The sequence below is a fragment of the Phoenix dactylifera genome, chromosome 1 (genome assembly GCF_051530095.1).
Source record: "Phoenix dactylifera cultivar Ajwa chromosome 1, Ajwa_hap1_PhDact_Kaust_v1.1, whole genome shotgun sequence".
Taxonomy (NCBI): Eukaryota; Viridiplantae; Streptophyta; class Magnoliopsida; order Arecales; family Arecaceae; genus Phoenix; species Phoenix dactylifera.
In genome coordinates this window covers 7,568,441-7,584,350 of record NC_143190.1, presented here as the reverse complement: position 1 = coordinate 7,584,350, position 15,910 = coordinate 7,568,441, and the positions used below count along the sequence as shown (strand labels likewise).

General features: G+C 38.6%; 2 protein-coding genes across 5 annotated transcripts in view; one reads left to right on the top strand and one right to left on the bottom strand.

Annotated features, from left to right (window-relative positions):
• LOC103721263 (transducin family protein / WD-40 repeat family protein) overlaps window positions 1-6,366 on the top strand; it is a 100,159-nt gene extending 93,793 nt beyond the window's left edge. For all 4 annotated transcript variants that reach the window (XM_088719665.1, XM_088719662.1, XM_088719657.1 and 1 more), the window contains exons 19-23: window positions 845-921; window positions 3,215-3,284; window positions 3,486-3,551; window positions 5,574-5,722; window positions 5,872-6,366. In XM_088719665.1, coding sequence (XP_088575791.1) covers window positions 845-921; window positions 3,215-3,284; window positions 3,486-3,551; window positions 5,574-5,708 — 348 coding nt within the window. In that variant the 3' untranslated portion in view covers window positions 5,709-5,722; window positions 5,872-6,366. The remainder of the gene's footprint in view (window positions 1-844; window positions 922-3,214; window positions 3,285-3,485; window positions 3,552-5,573; window positions 5,723-5,871) is intronic.
• Window positions 6,367-8,611: 2,245 nt separating this feature from the next.
• Window positions 8,612-10,070, bottom strand: LOC103720776 (fatty acid elongase 3-like). Its single transcript, XM_008810657.4, has one exon. The coding sequence runs from the start codon at window positions 9,858-9,860 to the stop codon at window positions 8,940-8,942; it is 921 nt and encodes a 306-aa protein (XP_008808879.2). The 5' UTR covers window positions 9,861-10,070; the 3' UTR covers window positions 8,612-8,939.
• Between the last annotated feature and the right edge of the window lie 5,840 nt (window positions 10,071-15,910).

Below are 15,910 nucleotides of genomic sequence, written 5' to 3'. Positions count from 1 at the left end.
AGGAATTGTTGATAGTTGCAATATGCCTGATTCTGGCATTGTTGCTTTAACACCCAGTAAATGTTCAAATATGTCATGGTGATCTATTCTAACCGTAGAAGTTGGAAAAGGGTCACCTTAGCACAAAAAGTGTAGAAATTTTTCTAAAGGTCGTAAATTAACATCCTAGGGTTTCAAACCATAGAATCTATATCCAAGTCTTGGCGCAAGTGCAATATTTACAAAAGCACTTCAGGGGTGTTGAGGTGCACTTATGGCCCTAGTATTGGCTGCAGGATGCATTTTTTTCTGAATGAAGAACGAAAGCCTGGAGTTGTACAACACATTGAATATGCATCTGTATGTACCATAAAATACACGTCAACACTAGAGTTTTACACAATCAACATCAGAAAGTCAGATATGGTTTTAACCATGCTTATGCATTACTAAAACTTACATGGAAAGAGGGCTTTAACTAGTTTAATATTGCTCTATATTTCAGGTTATTTTGATTCCAGTTAATCTGCAACTAGTTTTAATTCATGAACAAAATAAGTTTTGCCATAATTTGCGTAAATATGAATTTAAACAGAAAGCCATTCCCCATCAAGAACTTAATTTCAAATAATTAATATTTAAAAGTTTTCTTTGGTAAGTTTAAAACTGCTTGGTTTCTCTGTTTAAGACAAAGAAGGGATTGTGGGGTTAACATAAGTACTAGAGGTAAGAATTATGGGAAAAATGAATAAGAATTATGAATTGAAGTATATACTTTCTGGCATTATTGAAGGCAAAAAAAAATATGATTGTTGTATTTATGATAGTATTTGCATTGATCTTTGTCCATTATATGAATTCCCAGATTTTGGATGCATTGTCAAGTTGCCGGTCGTTGTTCAACAAGAATGCACATCTATCTTATGCTACACTACTGCTAAAGTAAGTCTCGTACAGTGCATAAATCTAAAGATTAGGGTTATAGATACTTTATTCTATTAAACATTAATCATGAAATCCAGACCCTTCTTAAGTGCCACTAAAATTTCCATAGGTGTCATTGCTAACTTTTTTTGATTCTATGAGTTGTTCTAATGATTTTATGGCTGTTTTGAAACTTCTAGATATTCTTGGTTGGGTATCGCTGAGAGGGCCCTCGGTGATAACTATCTGTTATGTCAAATCTTGACTTTTCATTAGCTCGTCTAGGTTGAAAAGTTAATGCATTTCATTTTTTACCTAATTGTTTTTTTTGAGAAAACCAAACTATGATAGTTAGTTTCTTCTGCAGGCTTGTCAAATTTATGTTGTATAATTGACTCTTGGAAAATAATTCTAACACTTAGGATTCTTCTTAGCTATATTCTTTATTTGAGAATAACCCGTGAAAGGGAAGATGTAAACTCAACTTGTAAAATTTATACATATGGCACCCTAAGTATATAGGTATATGTTCTGAAGTTCAAAATTTGAAGGTTAAAAGCATTTTAGTTCTATCTTTGCATATTAGACTGCTCCATAAGCATGAAGAGCTCTCCTCGGATTGTTTGCTCTTATGTAAAGAGCTTCTGCTAGAAATTTTGGAGTCACCAAGGAACTATCATCTAATTTTGTGCTGACTGTAGCTCGATATGCTGGTTCTAATCTCAATTTATTTTGATCATGTCACCATCTTTTGGTCAACTTTGAGTAACTCAAATGGAGGGGAAGCATCATGTGTGAGTATTGGTTTAGTTTGAGGGAAAATTGCCAACTTTGAGTCACAATATGCATAGTTTTCCTGTTTCTTTTCTCCAAAAACAGCTGTTGCATTTTAGGAGGTATGCTTTGATTCATTGAAGAAATTCTTGATTACATGAAAGAATCAGTTAGATGAGGTTCAACATTAGAAGGATCATACTGCACCTGTAACTTGTCATCCACATATTACACTGCATACATATATACAGAGTACTCCATTCCATGACCTGAAATTTATGTCCTGTTATTTAAGCTTGTACATGTCCTGTTGTCAATAATGATGTCTATGGCTTAGAATATAAAGTGATTTTCTTGAGGTTGTAATAAATTAATGCGAGGAGTGTAGTGTGGGTATATATTTCAACCTGTCTTAGCAGCATGGGTTTTGACTCATGAAGCCCATGTCAAGGGTTCAAGACTGATACCAACTCTCCAGTGATGTGGGTTTATGTGAGTATAAAGTTTGTTCATCGGCAGCACATGCCCAAACCTCTGCCTTGATCGGTTATATTTGACTTCTTCATCCTAAGACACATGAGAAACATGGTCAACCTTGCCACATGGAAAGCACCATAGATATGGGTGAGTAATCTTTTCCAGCAGTAACTTGCAATTGGTATACCATAACCCGTAGTGGCTTTGGAACTATTCTCACATACTGACATGCGCAGTAGATTGTTCCCGACACAACTTGCTTTTGCTTAATTACTATATCTCCAGAGCAACTTAGCGAGCAACTCTGTCATCCTAGAATGTGGGCTTTCAATGCGACTTGGCATCTGTCTGTTTGGATATATTGTGTTCTTGTGGCTTGATCAAAGAATTCTTAAGGATCTACTCTGTCTTTCTGTGGTCTTTCTGATGATGTTAATGATTGCATGTAGTTGTCATATTCGTAAATGGGAATGAATCAGTTGCAAATTAGTTCTTGCTTCGCCATCTAGGTAGTACCTCTTTCCTTTCATATTGGACATAGTACCTACCTATAAACTCCAGTTGATGTGAACAAGCCACTTCTATATGATCCTTCTTATACCACATCTTTAATCTTTTCTAAGGTGATACCATGCAGTCCGTGCATTTATTTTAGCTTTGATCTCTTCATGGGGGGTTATCTTGCAGCTTTGTTGTTTGGTAGTTTGTCCCTTGAGAAAAAACTCGAAAGAATAAGGCGATCTCTTACCATTCTTGCAGTCAACAGTGTCATCTTGCAGTTTGCAATTCATAGCACTTCTTAAGAATGATTGAACTAGATTCACAAGGCCAATCCCTAATATAATTGAGATAAGTCTTGTTATTTACTGTTATGGATACTAAAATATTATCTCTTCGTATCTATTTTTAGGTTGTCTTGATTCAGATTATGGTTTGTTTTATGTAGCATATTGCTTTTCCTAAGTACACTTTTATGTTTTCTGTTGTGCAAGTGAAATAATTTCATTTATCATGAAGCTCTTATTCTTTTTTTTCTCTGTCAATTTCTTTGTTATTGTAGCTATGCTGTTCTTTTGGCTGAAATAAAGGATAAGGAAGGCCAGGCTCAAGTTCTCTCTGCAGCTCTTGAAGTATGGCCAGTTCTTCGTGCACCTATTTCTACACTGGATTGATATCTTCCTTTCATAATCTTACATTGTTTTGTTTGTGCATGACATTGGTATTTAAAAGATCCATCTGTCTTTTTAATCCAAATTCTAATGTTCATTCTTTTACAGCGCTTGCCTTATTCTAATATATTGGTGGCTAATGTTCTGTGTAATGGCTTTTAGATTGCAGAGGATGGAAATCAAGATGGTGATTCAAGATTCCGAGCACTTGTTGCCATTGGTTCACTGGTATCCTTTGAAATTTAAGTTTGTATCTACAGTTGTTCAGTATTTATTTGAACATTGGCATAAAATGTTTACAGAACCATGTAGAATAATCTGCTTAAAGTTATCCATTTTTCTAGAATACTCGAGCTTTTACATACATGCACTTGCACATACACATAATAGGTACATATATTTGTATGTACCTGCTAAGGTACCTGCCTACATATGTGTATTCTGAACATTGATGTGCATTGATCTTTCTTGTGCTGCTTTTAATCATTTTCTCACTTTGAAAAATACTAGCTGCAGTATATTTTTTGCAATGATTCTAGTGTCCTGTTCCAAAGTTACCAGATTGCACTATGACAACTGTTCTTTTGTTTTCTTCATGCTTAGTGGTCTTCTTGTGCCTGGAAGCACATTCATACTAACCTGATCCACTAAGAAGCTGATGGATAAAACAATACGTTCAGGCAAGAGTAACAGTATTTAATAAGAATCAGCAAAGCCCTTCATTTGTTCCTTGATGAGGAGAATTGTAGAGAGACTACAGAGAAAATGACCCGCACTCGCACCCACACCTGCACCTGCACGAATAAAAAACCAGGAAAAAATAAGAAAGAAAAGAAAAGAAAAGAAAAGGACACCAAAGTTCAGATTTGGAACAAGCCACATGACCTTGACAAATTTTGTGAAACCCTCATAGTTTCTCTCATGAGCCTACACTATGAATTAGACACATTTATAGAGTTCCTAAACCCAAGCCAAGTAAAACCCAATAATAACAACTTTCCTGTGAATATATCTGTTAACAAGATCCTGTTAACATAAGGATTAGACACATTTATAGAGTTCCTAAAACGAACCAAGTAAAGCCCAATAATAAGAACTTTCCTGTGAATATGTCTGTTCACAAAATCCTGTTGACATAAGAATTTGACACGATATATGGCAGGTTTATTGGAAAGCATGCTTTTCATGTGATGAAATTTAAAAAGTAGAGAAGGAAAAGAAAACAGCTTTTTTCTAATCTTTAATCCTAGTCAAAGAATCCAGGCCCAGAATTTGAAAAGCAATAAAAAATGTGATATAGCGAAATTTCCTTCGAAGATCAGGGGTGCTGAGTAAATTGTCAGTGCATCATTTAGCCTTTACTTGATGCCAGTTAATTTATCTTTGAATTTATAAATTTAGGTGGGTAGAATAGGTTATCTCAGCACTGGTTGGCATGTCCCATGATGGTTGTTTACTTGTTACATTGGATTCTTCTGTTGATCAATTTCAAATTTGGCATTTCTATTATGTAATATTTTTACTTGGGGGACTGTTATCCCATACCTCTTTGTTTAACATTTGAGCAGTCACATTGTAATAGCATTGCGTTGGTTCACCTGATATATTAATTCTGCTACGAAAATACATTGATGTGAATTGCATTTTACCATTTCGGATGATTTCTGATGTTTGAAACATGTTACTATTATGTGCCATTCATTTTGTGTCCTATTTCATCAGAGGAGGGGCTGTTAGATGCCTGCTCAAAGTATCCATAGGTTTGTCCTTGCATGGTTGTTAGTGAGAGTGAGTTTAACAGTTGGTAAGGAGTTATTCCAATTGGGGATCATACAATCCCAAAAAAAGTTGGGATGCTGGAAACTGCCTTTGAGATGGAACTTGGCATCCTATATTTTTGGGGGGATTGTTCAGTGGAAACTGCAATGGCGTGATTTCCTCCTTTAGTTTAGTCTCTCTCATCATTACCCCTTCCCTCAACGTTGGCCACACATGGAGTTTGGGAAGGACAGCTTATGCCAGCATCTTGACAGGCCTGTATTGAATAATTTTATCTATTATTAACTACATTACTGCTTCACTTTTTTACTCCTGAAATATTGACATTCTGTCTCTGAGCTTTAAGACCGTCATCTGTTACTGGAAATATTAGTTCCTTTCAATATCTTTTCAATGCATCCATGAAATCTGTATGTCCTGGAGGAGACTAAAGTTTTATACATTTGTTTTCCTTGATTTATTTTAAATTAGATGTTAGATGGCCTTGTAAAGTCGATTGCTATTGATTTGGATGTCCAAAGTGTTGCAAATGATGCAAAAGCTTCAATGGAATCGAAGATTGTGGAGGTTGGAGCTGATATTGAGCTTATAATAAAAGAAGCATAACAGTCAATTTGCGGGTAATTCCTATCATATGATATTTCTCCCAATTTCTCCATGGATCTTTCTGTTGCTTTCTGGTACTGGGTGATCATGCTTAAGATCTTCAGTGCAGCCAGCTAGATTTGGTCCTGATGATATTAGCTGCTTTCTTTTTCTATCCACACAGCAATTCAGCAGGTTCAGATATGCAGATTAATTCTATTAGCATGAGCTGAAAAGCAGCCTTTGGCAAAGAGAGGCTCTGTTATGCAGTAAACCAAAAAAAAAAATGATGGCCGTGGTTTATATGATTTGAAGACCCAATGGCTTGGAATCAATGGCATGACCTCGGCAAAAGGCAGGCGTGCATTTGCATGTGCCTTTGGACTAAAGATACTTTCACCAACTTCGTGTTTAACAGACGGGCGTGACCTGTGGTGGACATGAAGTTTTGTACATTTGCTCCTTAATTTCTTCTTGTGGACAGGTCCTGAATCTTCTCTGAACTTATTGGTCAAGAAACTCTCTTAACCTATGACTCATGCTCTGTTGAGGGTCCTTTGTTTCAACTTTCATTTTGAGGGCTCGATTGTGTCCATCTGTTGGGCTTCATTCACATCTCGGCCCAAGGATTTTTATTCGATGCAAGTCCAATGATTACTACCGTCACATTTTATGTGCAGCCATCTGATTTTGCTGAATTTATTTTAGTTTTCATAGGCGTATTTCCAGGTTATAAGTGACATCAAACAGGAATAGGCATGATACCTCCCATCGATGGTGACCCGCAGTGTTCTTGTGGGGACGGAATGGTTGGAGTGCATGATTTGTCATCTTAGAGGCTCACGTATGAGTTAGTGCACGAGGGAGGACTTCTTCTCGCCTTCGATTAAAAAAACAGTAGTTCCATACATATTTTCCGTGGATCAGTTTTATATGTTTCAATTGAACGGTGTGCTGGAGAGGATGGGGCTAGACGACTAGATGCATAAAAAAATTGCTATGATAAACGTATGGATATCATTAGCACAAGTTCCGAGTTGTTCGAACTTATCTGTAGCTGGCGTTTCTGTCCTGGTATTGCCAGTTATCTTTTAAGCTGGTCGGCTTCGTATCTCAGTGCTCCATCTAAAAGGAAGCAATCAAAGGATGAAAATAAACAGGAGGAAGGAGAAAAAACCTGCTCAGCTCGGTGAGATGGGATCTTGCACGATGCAAGTGGGAAATGCATCAGGAGAGTAAGGACATCGCTCGGATTTCATGTGTCATGGTTGACCAGATGGTCCCTGGACGTCTAACTTTCTCAGTTTAGACAGCCTTTGCAAAATTGCTCAGGATCCTACTTTTGAGCTCGAATCTTCTATGGTGCACGTGCGTTACTGTATGAGAGTGCTGATAACTCATCAAGAGATTGATAGCTATGTATGGCTGTCATTAAGGGCTCGTTTGGTTCGCGGGAAGTATTTTCCCTCCTAGGAATAGGATTTCTGGGAATCAGATTTCTAGGAAGAGGATACCTAGGAAAGTACTTTTGACATGTTTGATTTAACCATGGAAAAGTGACTAATTTCTAAAGTGCTTATGTTTGGTTGACCATCCACTTTCCTAGGAAAGTTATGTATAATTTCTATTATGCCCTTAATAAAAATTAGGTCTTTAATGCCTTTTTAATGCTTCTTTAATGATGAAGGGTATTTTTGGGAAAAAATAAAAAAGGAGTGATTTCCCCCTCTTGGGAAAGTAACTTTCCCATGTTTCTCATGGGAAAGACTTTTCCATGAAGGGCTCGTTTGGTTCGCAGGAAGCATTTTCCTTCCTAGGAACATGATTCCTGGAAAACAAATTCCTAGGAAGAGAATGCCTAAGAAAGTACTTTTGGCATGTTTGGTTGACCATGGGAAAGTGACAAATTTCCAAGGTGCTTATGTTTGGTTGGTCATCCACTTTCCTAGGAAAGTTATATATAATTCCTATTATGCTCTTAATAAAAATTAGGTTTTTAATGCCTCTTTAATGCTTCTTTAATGCTGAAGGGACTTTTTGGGAAAAAGTAAAAATGGAGTGATTCCCGCCTCATGGGAAAGTTACTTTCCCATGTTTCTCATGGGAAAGACTTTTCCATGAAATGTGGGAATCACATTCCCATGGGAATACAACTTTTCCTTCTCTCTTCTTTAAAAACTCCAACCAAACAAGAGGCATATCATTACTTTCCCGTTGACCACACTTTCCCCCTTCCTTTTCCCGCGAACCAAACGAGCCCGAAATGTGGGAATTATATTCCCATGGGAATACAACTTTCCCATCTCTCTCCTTTGAAAACTCCAACCAAACAAAAGGCATTTCATTACTTTTCCGTTGACCACACTTTCCCCCCCCCCCCCCCCCCCCGTTTTCCTGCGAACCAAACGAGCCCTAAGAGATGGATGACCGCAATCAAGAGTATATGCTAGTGCAGATCCTGGTCGTCCGACTTTTACTCTGCAAAGCGCAGCAAATGATGCATGGCATCTCCATGGGCTCACGCACTAGCTGGCTAAAACTTCGCCTGATACACTGAATGGCTTCTTGACCATACCATCCCTTCGTATGTGAAAGAAAGTTTCTTGAGCCTGACAGGCCTGATTGGGGTCATTTATGGGCGCAACCTTCTTGGCACCTTCTTTTAAACCATGAAACAGGAATGCTCAAGAGAACAAGGGATGGAGGAATAAGAAGTTACAGTTTTAGAAAGCTGGAAAAACGAGCTCTGGAGAATTTGATACTAAAGTAAATCTTTAAATCTATTCAGATCTATATACGAAATTCCAAGGAAAATTTGATTAGGGGAGAAGAAAAAAAAAAAGTCGTACAATATTGGTCTTGAAAACATGCCTAAGTTGCATTGCATCTTCGGTTTTAATTCTTACGAAGCACTTTTCAGAGGATTGAAGAAAGGTTTGCTTCTTACTGAACCACTTCGATGAACAGAGAAGATGGAAAAAAAACTTACAAACTAATATATCGAAACTTCAAGAAAACATATCCTCTCTCTGTATAAGAAATTATGACTCTATGAAATATACTATACAAAAAAAGGGCACCTTTTCCTTCAGTTCCCCAAAAATATGGTATAATCCTCTCCTTCGCCAATAACTCGTATAGGTGATACATCATCTAAACGTATATGAACAAGAGAAAGGAGAAGGATAGCCTAATTCGTTCCTCCTGGTCCTCTCCGTCAAATTCCGAGCCGAGCTATTTGTTCCCTCGTAATCATTGCTCTTTACTAGGCTCGGAAGATCCGGAATTATTAGTCTGGTGGCAATAAACGCTGCCGCAATCGTCGTCCAAGGCGAGACCTTTCCGCCTCCTGACCGCCCTCTTGACGTGGAAATCGACAAAGAGGACGAGCAGCGCGGCGTTGAGCACCGAATTGAACAACCACGCACCGATCCCGTTGCAGCCCCCCTTGGAGAGGTGGAGCAGGAGGACCCCCAGATGGCACACCAGGTTGCACCCCAGCAGCGCCACCTGGCACGCCACCACCACCATCGGGAAGCACGAGGCGGCGCCGCCCCTGCCGGCCACCGGCAGCCGCACCCCGAGCCAGAACCGGTACCCAAAGACCACAACGTGCGCCAGGGTCGCCGAGAGGATCGCCACCACCTGGAACGACTGCGAGAACTCGAGCCAGAGGAAGGACATGCACACCAGCGCCGAGTGGCTGAAGAGCCTCCCCAGCGCCCGCGGCCGTCGCCGGAGGATCGCGAAGAAGGTCCGGAGGAGGTGGAGGAACCGAGAGAGGTAGAAGGCGTACGACCAGAAGAAAACTCGGCCGGTGGGGCGGGTCCCCAGGGGGAAACAAAGGAGCCACTGGAAAGGGGTGGTCTTGGTGCGGCGCCAGAACCAGCGGGTGTCGCGGATCTCGGCGAGGGAGGAGAGGAGGATGCCGAGGAAGATGGCGGCGGAGGCGAGGGCCATGGCGAGGGAGTGGAGGGCAGGGAATGGGCCGAGGGGGACGGGGCGGCGGCGGCCGGCTAGGTGGAGGGCGAGGTGGAGGAAGAGAGAGAGTGAGAGATAGAGGACGATGGCGGAGAAGAGGAAGGACCAGGTGGAGCCCCAGGACTGGGCGTGGCTCCACCGGAAGCCCACGATGGCGGGGTGCTCCGCCAACCAGTACGTTATTCCCCTCATTCTATCCCCAGGGTTTGGGTTGGAATGGGAGGAGGCAAAGAGGGGTTATATAGATGGATGAAAAGGGAAGGAGGGGGGAAGGAATGGAGACTTGACGAGGAAATAAAGAGCTGAGGAATAAAAAAACGGAAGACGGGGGCTGGATTCCGGACCGTGGTTTGAGTCAAGGTGACGGTGGGTTGTTGTGATTGGTGCTTCAGTGGGCGGGAGCATGCAAAGCCGGTCTCCTTCGGTTTCATATTTATAGGTCCACGGGAGGGGTCAGGGGCGTACCTTTCGAGCGAAGGAAGGTGAATTTCGCGCCAAAGAAGGATTCACCTTTCTTCGCGCGAATCCACCGTTGGATTATCAGCGTTTGCTTTGAGAGTCGTATGATGGGTAATCCAACGGTGTTTTGCACGAAGGAAACTGAATCCTTCTTTCGCGCAAAAGATTCAACCCGGTCCCCAACGGGATAAGAGGCCTTTCGTTTTGGGCACACCCGGCTACATTGGTATTTAAACGGTTCTCTCCGTTTGCATGCTTGTCGGCTGGCTAGAAAACTTAATAACGAATCCCATGTATATATTTTTTTGATAAAAAAGTATAAATTAATTAATTAAGATGAGTATGCATACATTCATGAAAATCAAAAAGTAAATATTCAAAAATTAATATGGAAGACGTGTTGAAAAATCTCATAGTATAGACCCAGTGTAATTGGCCGTAAAACTCGCCATCCAATTCATAACACAATTAGCTTTTTGGTAGATATGTAAAACTTCAATAAAAACAAAAGCGCGCATCATCCACCAAGTGGACACTGGCATCAACAAACCGTGGATCCAATAGCTATATAATAACCGTCAAGAAATCTTCCTCTAAATAAATGGGAGAAGCAATCAACCTTTGCATAGCATAAGTCAGTTCTTCCCATGCAACCTCGTAATTCCACTAATAAAACAATAATATCAAAGATCTTAATACTTCCAGTAGCTATAAGGGTCCATTAGCATCTTTTATGGCAAAATCTGTGATGCCAAAAGCTCCTCTCTTTTGTACAGTACCATCAAAATTGACCTTAATATAGCTGGGGATAGTGGCTTCTAGGAGAACTAACATAAATAAGGAGATGCAGAAACTGCAACAAAAGAGCTACATATTTCGCCTTGTATTACAGATCCCTCTGAAGTCATATAAACAAATCTTCTTTCATAATGGAGATCCATTATGAGAACAAGATCAGGAAGATAATAAAGACCAAAACCCATATTGTGCTCTCATGAACTCACTCCAGAAACTACCGTCAGCCAAAACGAACTTGCAGCAAGTTTTGCCATTAAAGCTTCACTTCGAGCAATCAACCGGGACATTTAGGACTTCTGCTTCCGCTTTGAATAGCTTCCTGGCTTTAGGGCCCAAACCTGGTATTAGGAAAAGATCCAGGGCCGTGGAGATTAGTTCTTATTACGATGGGCGCCCTGCACCACTACTCATATGCCTTTCGTTCGTTTGACCTCATTTTAAACGAGGAATATGTGAAGTACTGCTTTAGTATATATAATTGCGCCCACGCAATCATGATAGGCGTATTGTGCCAAAAACCGTGGCTACTTTTAAGAAAAAGCAAAGTAGAACGATCATAGGAGTGTTGTGCTTACAATTAGGCAACTGGGGTTTCCTAAATATGAATATAAAAAAAAGGGGGCAAAGTATACGATCATATGGGACATTATGTTTGGTGGGTGGTAGGCATGCATTTTCCTAGTTGCTTTCGTTGATTGTGATATCCAACCTGAATTAAGCACACTTTAAATACGAAATATAGGACTAACCAAAGAGAGAGAGAAGGTTAATATGTTGCGAAGAATCCATTACAACTCATATTATGTATCCAAAGACCCCTTTCGAAGAAGCTCGTTCTTCCTTTCTCTATAATTAGATAGATTCATTGTTCAATAATTTGTCTTCACGTACTTTTACTAGCACTGTTCTATTTTATCGTATTATCATATTTATACGGTCCAAGAGAGTTGCGGCCATGAATTTGTCTTAACAAAACCCTTCTCTTATCCTACTGTTGTTTAGCCAATGAATTGCTCTGGAGTCTGAAATGTATGTTGAAAGCTGACAAAAGAAACAGATGACGGCGACCGCCATTACCTTAGCGTCCACACCCTTCCCCATTTCAAACGCCAGAGCATTGAATAAACAATTACCTACTCCTCTATCGGCATGCTAGTAGTCAATACTCAATAATCTATACAGCGGATTTGGTTCAGGTGAAGATTAAAGAATGTAGAGGATGTTTTGTTATGATTGGATTTCTTTTTTTGTCACGCTTTAATTGTTTAACTTCGTTCACATCAAAAAATTGTTTAAATCCTTAAGTTGGTTTTGATAAGACAACGCAAAGACGCAAGGTGGCAGAGTGGTTCGGCTGTCTCCTCATCGTTACTTCAAAAAAAAAAAAAAAAAAAAAAGAAGACAAAAACAAAGACAAACGCAAGACAAAACAAAAAAAGAAACCAAGAAACAAAAGAGGCACAAGGTGGGTCTTGTAAGCACTTTGAGAAAAACTCACTCTAAGTTGTGGCTGGATATTTGTAGAGTCCTCTTTTAATTTTCTTTTAAGGTTTTCAAGAGAGGAAAAACTCACTCTATTGAGCCTTCCCGCTTTTTCTAAATATAATTCAGTCAGATTAGGACCTCAAGCTATCACCTCAATGTTTTGAGCTAGCCTATGACATCTAGTTTTTTCAGCTGCGTCTGCTTACGCTCTAGTTGTCGTAGAATCATCATTCATTGGTTTTAATATGAGTCGCTTTCGCAGCCATCCATTCAATCAGAAAAGAAAGAACCCGAGCCCGAGCAGTTGGCAGTGATTTGAGAAAAAAACCTGACGAGTACGAAAATTCCAATTTGCTTACGGGGCTCTTCATTCTGAAAGCATGGATTGCTTCTGAGAAGTTCACAATTTTCTTTACCATGATGCGATCTTATGGAGAGGAGATCACATTTACGCTAGGTCCAACTCCTGAATTGAATGAATATTCAAAAATAAAAAAAAGAAAGAAAAGAAACCATTAAGACAGTGTTTAATTCCATGGAATTTCTTCCGCCATCCATTGCAGCACAGCCGTTTCAAGAGCAGGGGCGGCTAAGTGCAGTTCTTTGAATCAAACGTTGAATGAAATTGAAATCGATTCTTTTTTAGATATCCGGATAGATGGATGGGTCTATCTTTCTATTCATATATATTTTGCAAGAAGCCCCAAATCCTTGATTAGGCTGGGGGAAAAAGCACTGCTTTGGGCCCAGGAAGCGAAGGGAATGGGCTCGGCTGCTTCTCCTCGACACTTCGAGAGATTGACCATAAGGAAGACCTCTCGCTCAATATGCTCTTCACCCCAAAATGGGCAGGAGTAGGCGCGAAGTTAACATAATAAGTTAAATTATGACAGGCACCAGTTACCTCCTATGTTAAAATATCTCTTATATTATAAAAAGGCCTCTTCTTAGGCCTTCAGCCCACGGGCTAAGAATTAGCCATCCAAGATTCAGGAATGTCAACAAATACATACATACATACATGCATATACACACACACATACATATACACATACACATAAATATATATATTTATATGTGTATGTATATATATACATGTATGTATGCATGTATGTATATTCAGCTATTTCTTGGAGTTGGGGAATATATCTTATTTAGAACTTTTAGAGTTCTAGTGAGTTTGAGAGCTTGGTTTTGTGACATTTTCATACTCTTTGGCCGCTAGCGAGCTTTAAACTGATCTTCACACAAGCATGTAAATCATCGACTGAGTCATATAAATTTTTAACCTTTTGTGTATGTCTAACTTCTTTGCACAACATGTTCAAAACAAATAAGAAAGAAGGATTGCTTGAAGCCCGTAACTTATGTAGCTGGTCTCTTTCGTCTCTCAATGGGAGAGGTCCCGGTTTTAATCACTGGAGGTGGAAAAATCACCATATTTCTCTATAAAATAAGAAAGAAACTTGATGCACTCAACCTACAAGTGGTTAATCAGGCATGCTCAAGGAAGGTGTCATCATGATAACTTGGAAATATGTGAAGTGTAACATGATAGCAAATAAGCTTTCACAATCGCCGCACCCCACCTCTCTTTGAAGGAGGTTTCATGCTTGAATCTTGAAAGTGCTTCTCCAAGTCTGACATGGATAATCTTTAATTATTTTCATTTCAAATAATTAATGGTGTTTTCGTTGTATCCTAAAAGACAAGTGCAACATATTGGCAAAAAAAAAAAAAAGTGCAAGATAATGAAACGTCGGTATATTCTTTTCAAGAAGGACTGAGTTGCTTTGTAAGGACCATATAAGCATATGTTTAGTCCAACACTAGCTATGTATTAAGTAGATTTTGTGTATTTATAAAGGACCAAAGAATTTAAATAATACTCTTTGACTATAATTTTTTTGAATGAGATCCTATGTTATTACAAATGGTATCAGAGTGGACCAGCCCATAGTCTATGTGGACTTGAGGACACTGCAGCATGAGCCTATTTAAGTTGATCATGGTGTTTTTGATTAAATTTAAATAGATTTAGACTTTTAGTGTGACAATCTATAACTTTACCAAAATGGCTAGCTAGAAGGTGTTATTTAAGTTTATTTGCTCTGCATAAATACTCAAAATTTTTTTAGCACATAACGAATATGGAACTAAAGATGCACCTGCATGGATTCAAAGGAGAAATAAGATCATATGAAAGTGGGTAAATCTATACCATTGTGTCATATTGTCTTGGAAGTTGATCTTACATTTATATTAATATGGTGATTGTATTTGTACAAAACAAGTAGGTTTAGATGCACAGGGTATGCAGCCTCTCGTGCCTGCTGTAGTATGGATTTGCTAGTTCTTTTATATGTAATATGCATGGATATCAAATTGAAAGTGGAATTCTTCCAGAAGTCATTGCACCACTTGAAAGATGTGAACTTTTTTTTTTTTTTTTTATAAGAAGATGTGAACCTTTTTCGAAGTTTTTTTTTTTTTTTAAAGGCCACTAGATAATTAAGTAATAAACTTTGAACTAAGATTCCAAATAAAGAGTAAGTGAGCTCATTTCTGCCAGATTTTCATTAACATTATATTTATTCATAGAACTGAAATGGGAATCAGAATCGAATGAAAAGATATAATAAGAATTGTCTTTCTCATTTGCATTGTTCAGGTGCAATATGAAGCATGGTTATTAGACCCAAATTAGATGGCTGGTCAGACTAGAAAATAGTGAACAGTCTTGTTCATTTTTATTATTGGATTGGATTTGCATTTGATCCTTTGAAATAGGGGTTTAACCGATTGGGTTTGTAGAAAATTGGAGACCAACTAGATTCAAAACCTTTTTTTTTTCTTTCTGTTTTGCTAAAATGGGTATTTCATACCACACGAGTGCGGATACATCTAATAAAATTAGAAAACAAAAGATCACGAAGTACTCGAGGCAACTCCTCCTCTCCGGCCCACATGGTGCCCGATTACAAACCTGGTTGAGCGTATAAAATCAGGTTATTCTATTTGCAAATTTTTATCTAAAAATTTTCAATCTAAAAATACACAGTGTGCAAATTCAAACCCCAAACCTCTCATATAACTAACACACACTAAACCACTAGGACACATTTTAACCTACAATTATTTGTTATACTTATAAAAATATATCTATGCCATGAGATATAGTTATTCCAAGTAGGGTTTTTACCGTGATCAATTCATTTTCCTTTAATACAACATAAGAAAAATAATTAAAATTATCAATAAAATTTCTCCTTACATTTTTAAATATTAATTAGATTCAAGATTATTTTAGATTTATGCTACAATTAATTGAAGAGTTAAAATATGTATACCCATGTAATTTGAAGAGCTCTATTTAAAATAGAAAATTCATCATCGATAGTTAGGATTTTTTTTATATTACATCTAATCTTTTGTATTCTTTTTAAATTTTTAATATATTTTTGATATAAACCTGATCCGGTTGATTGAGATGGCCCCGG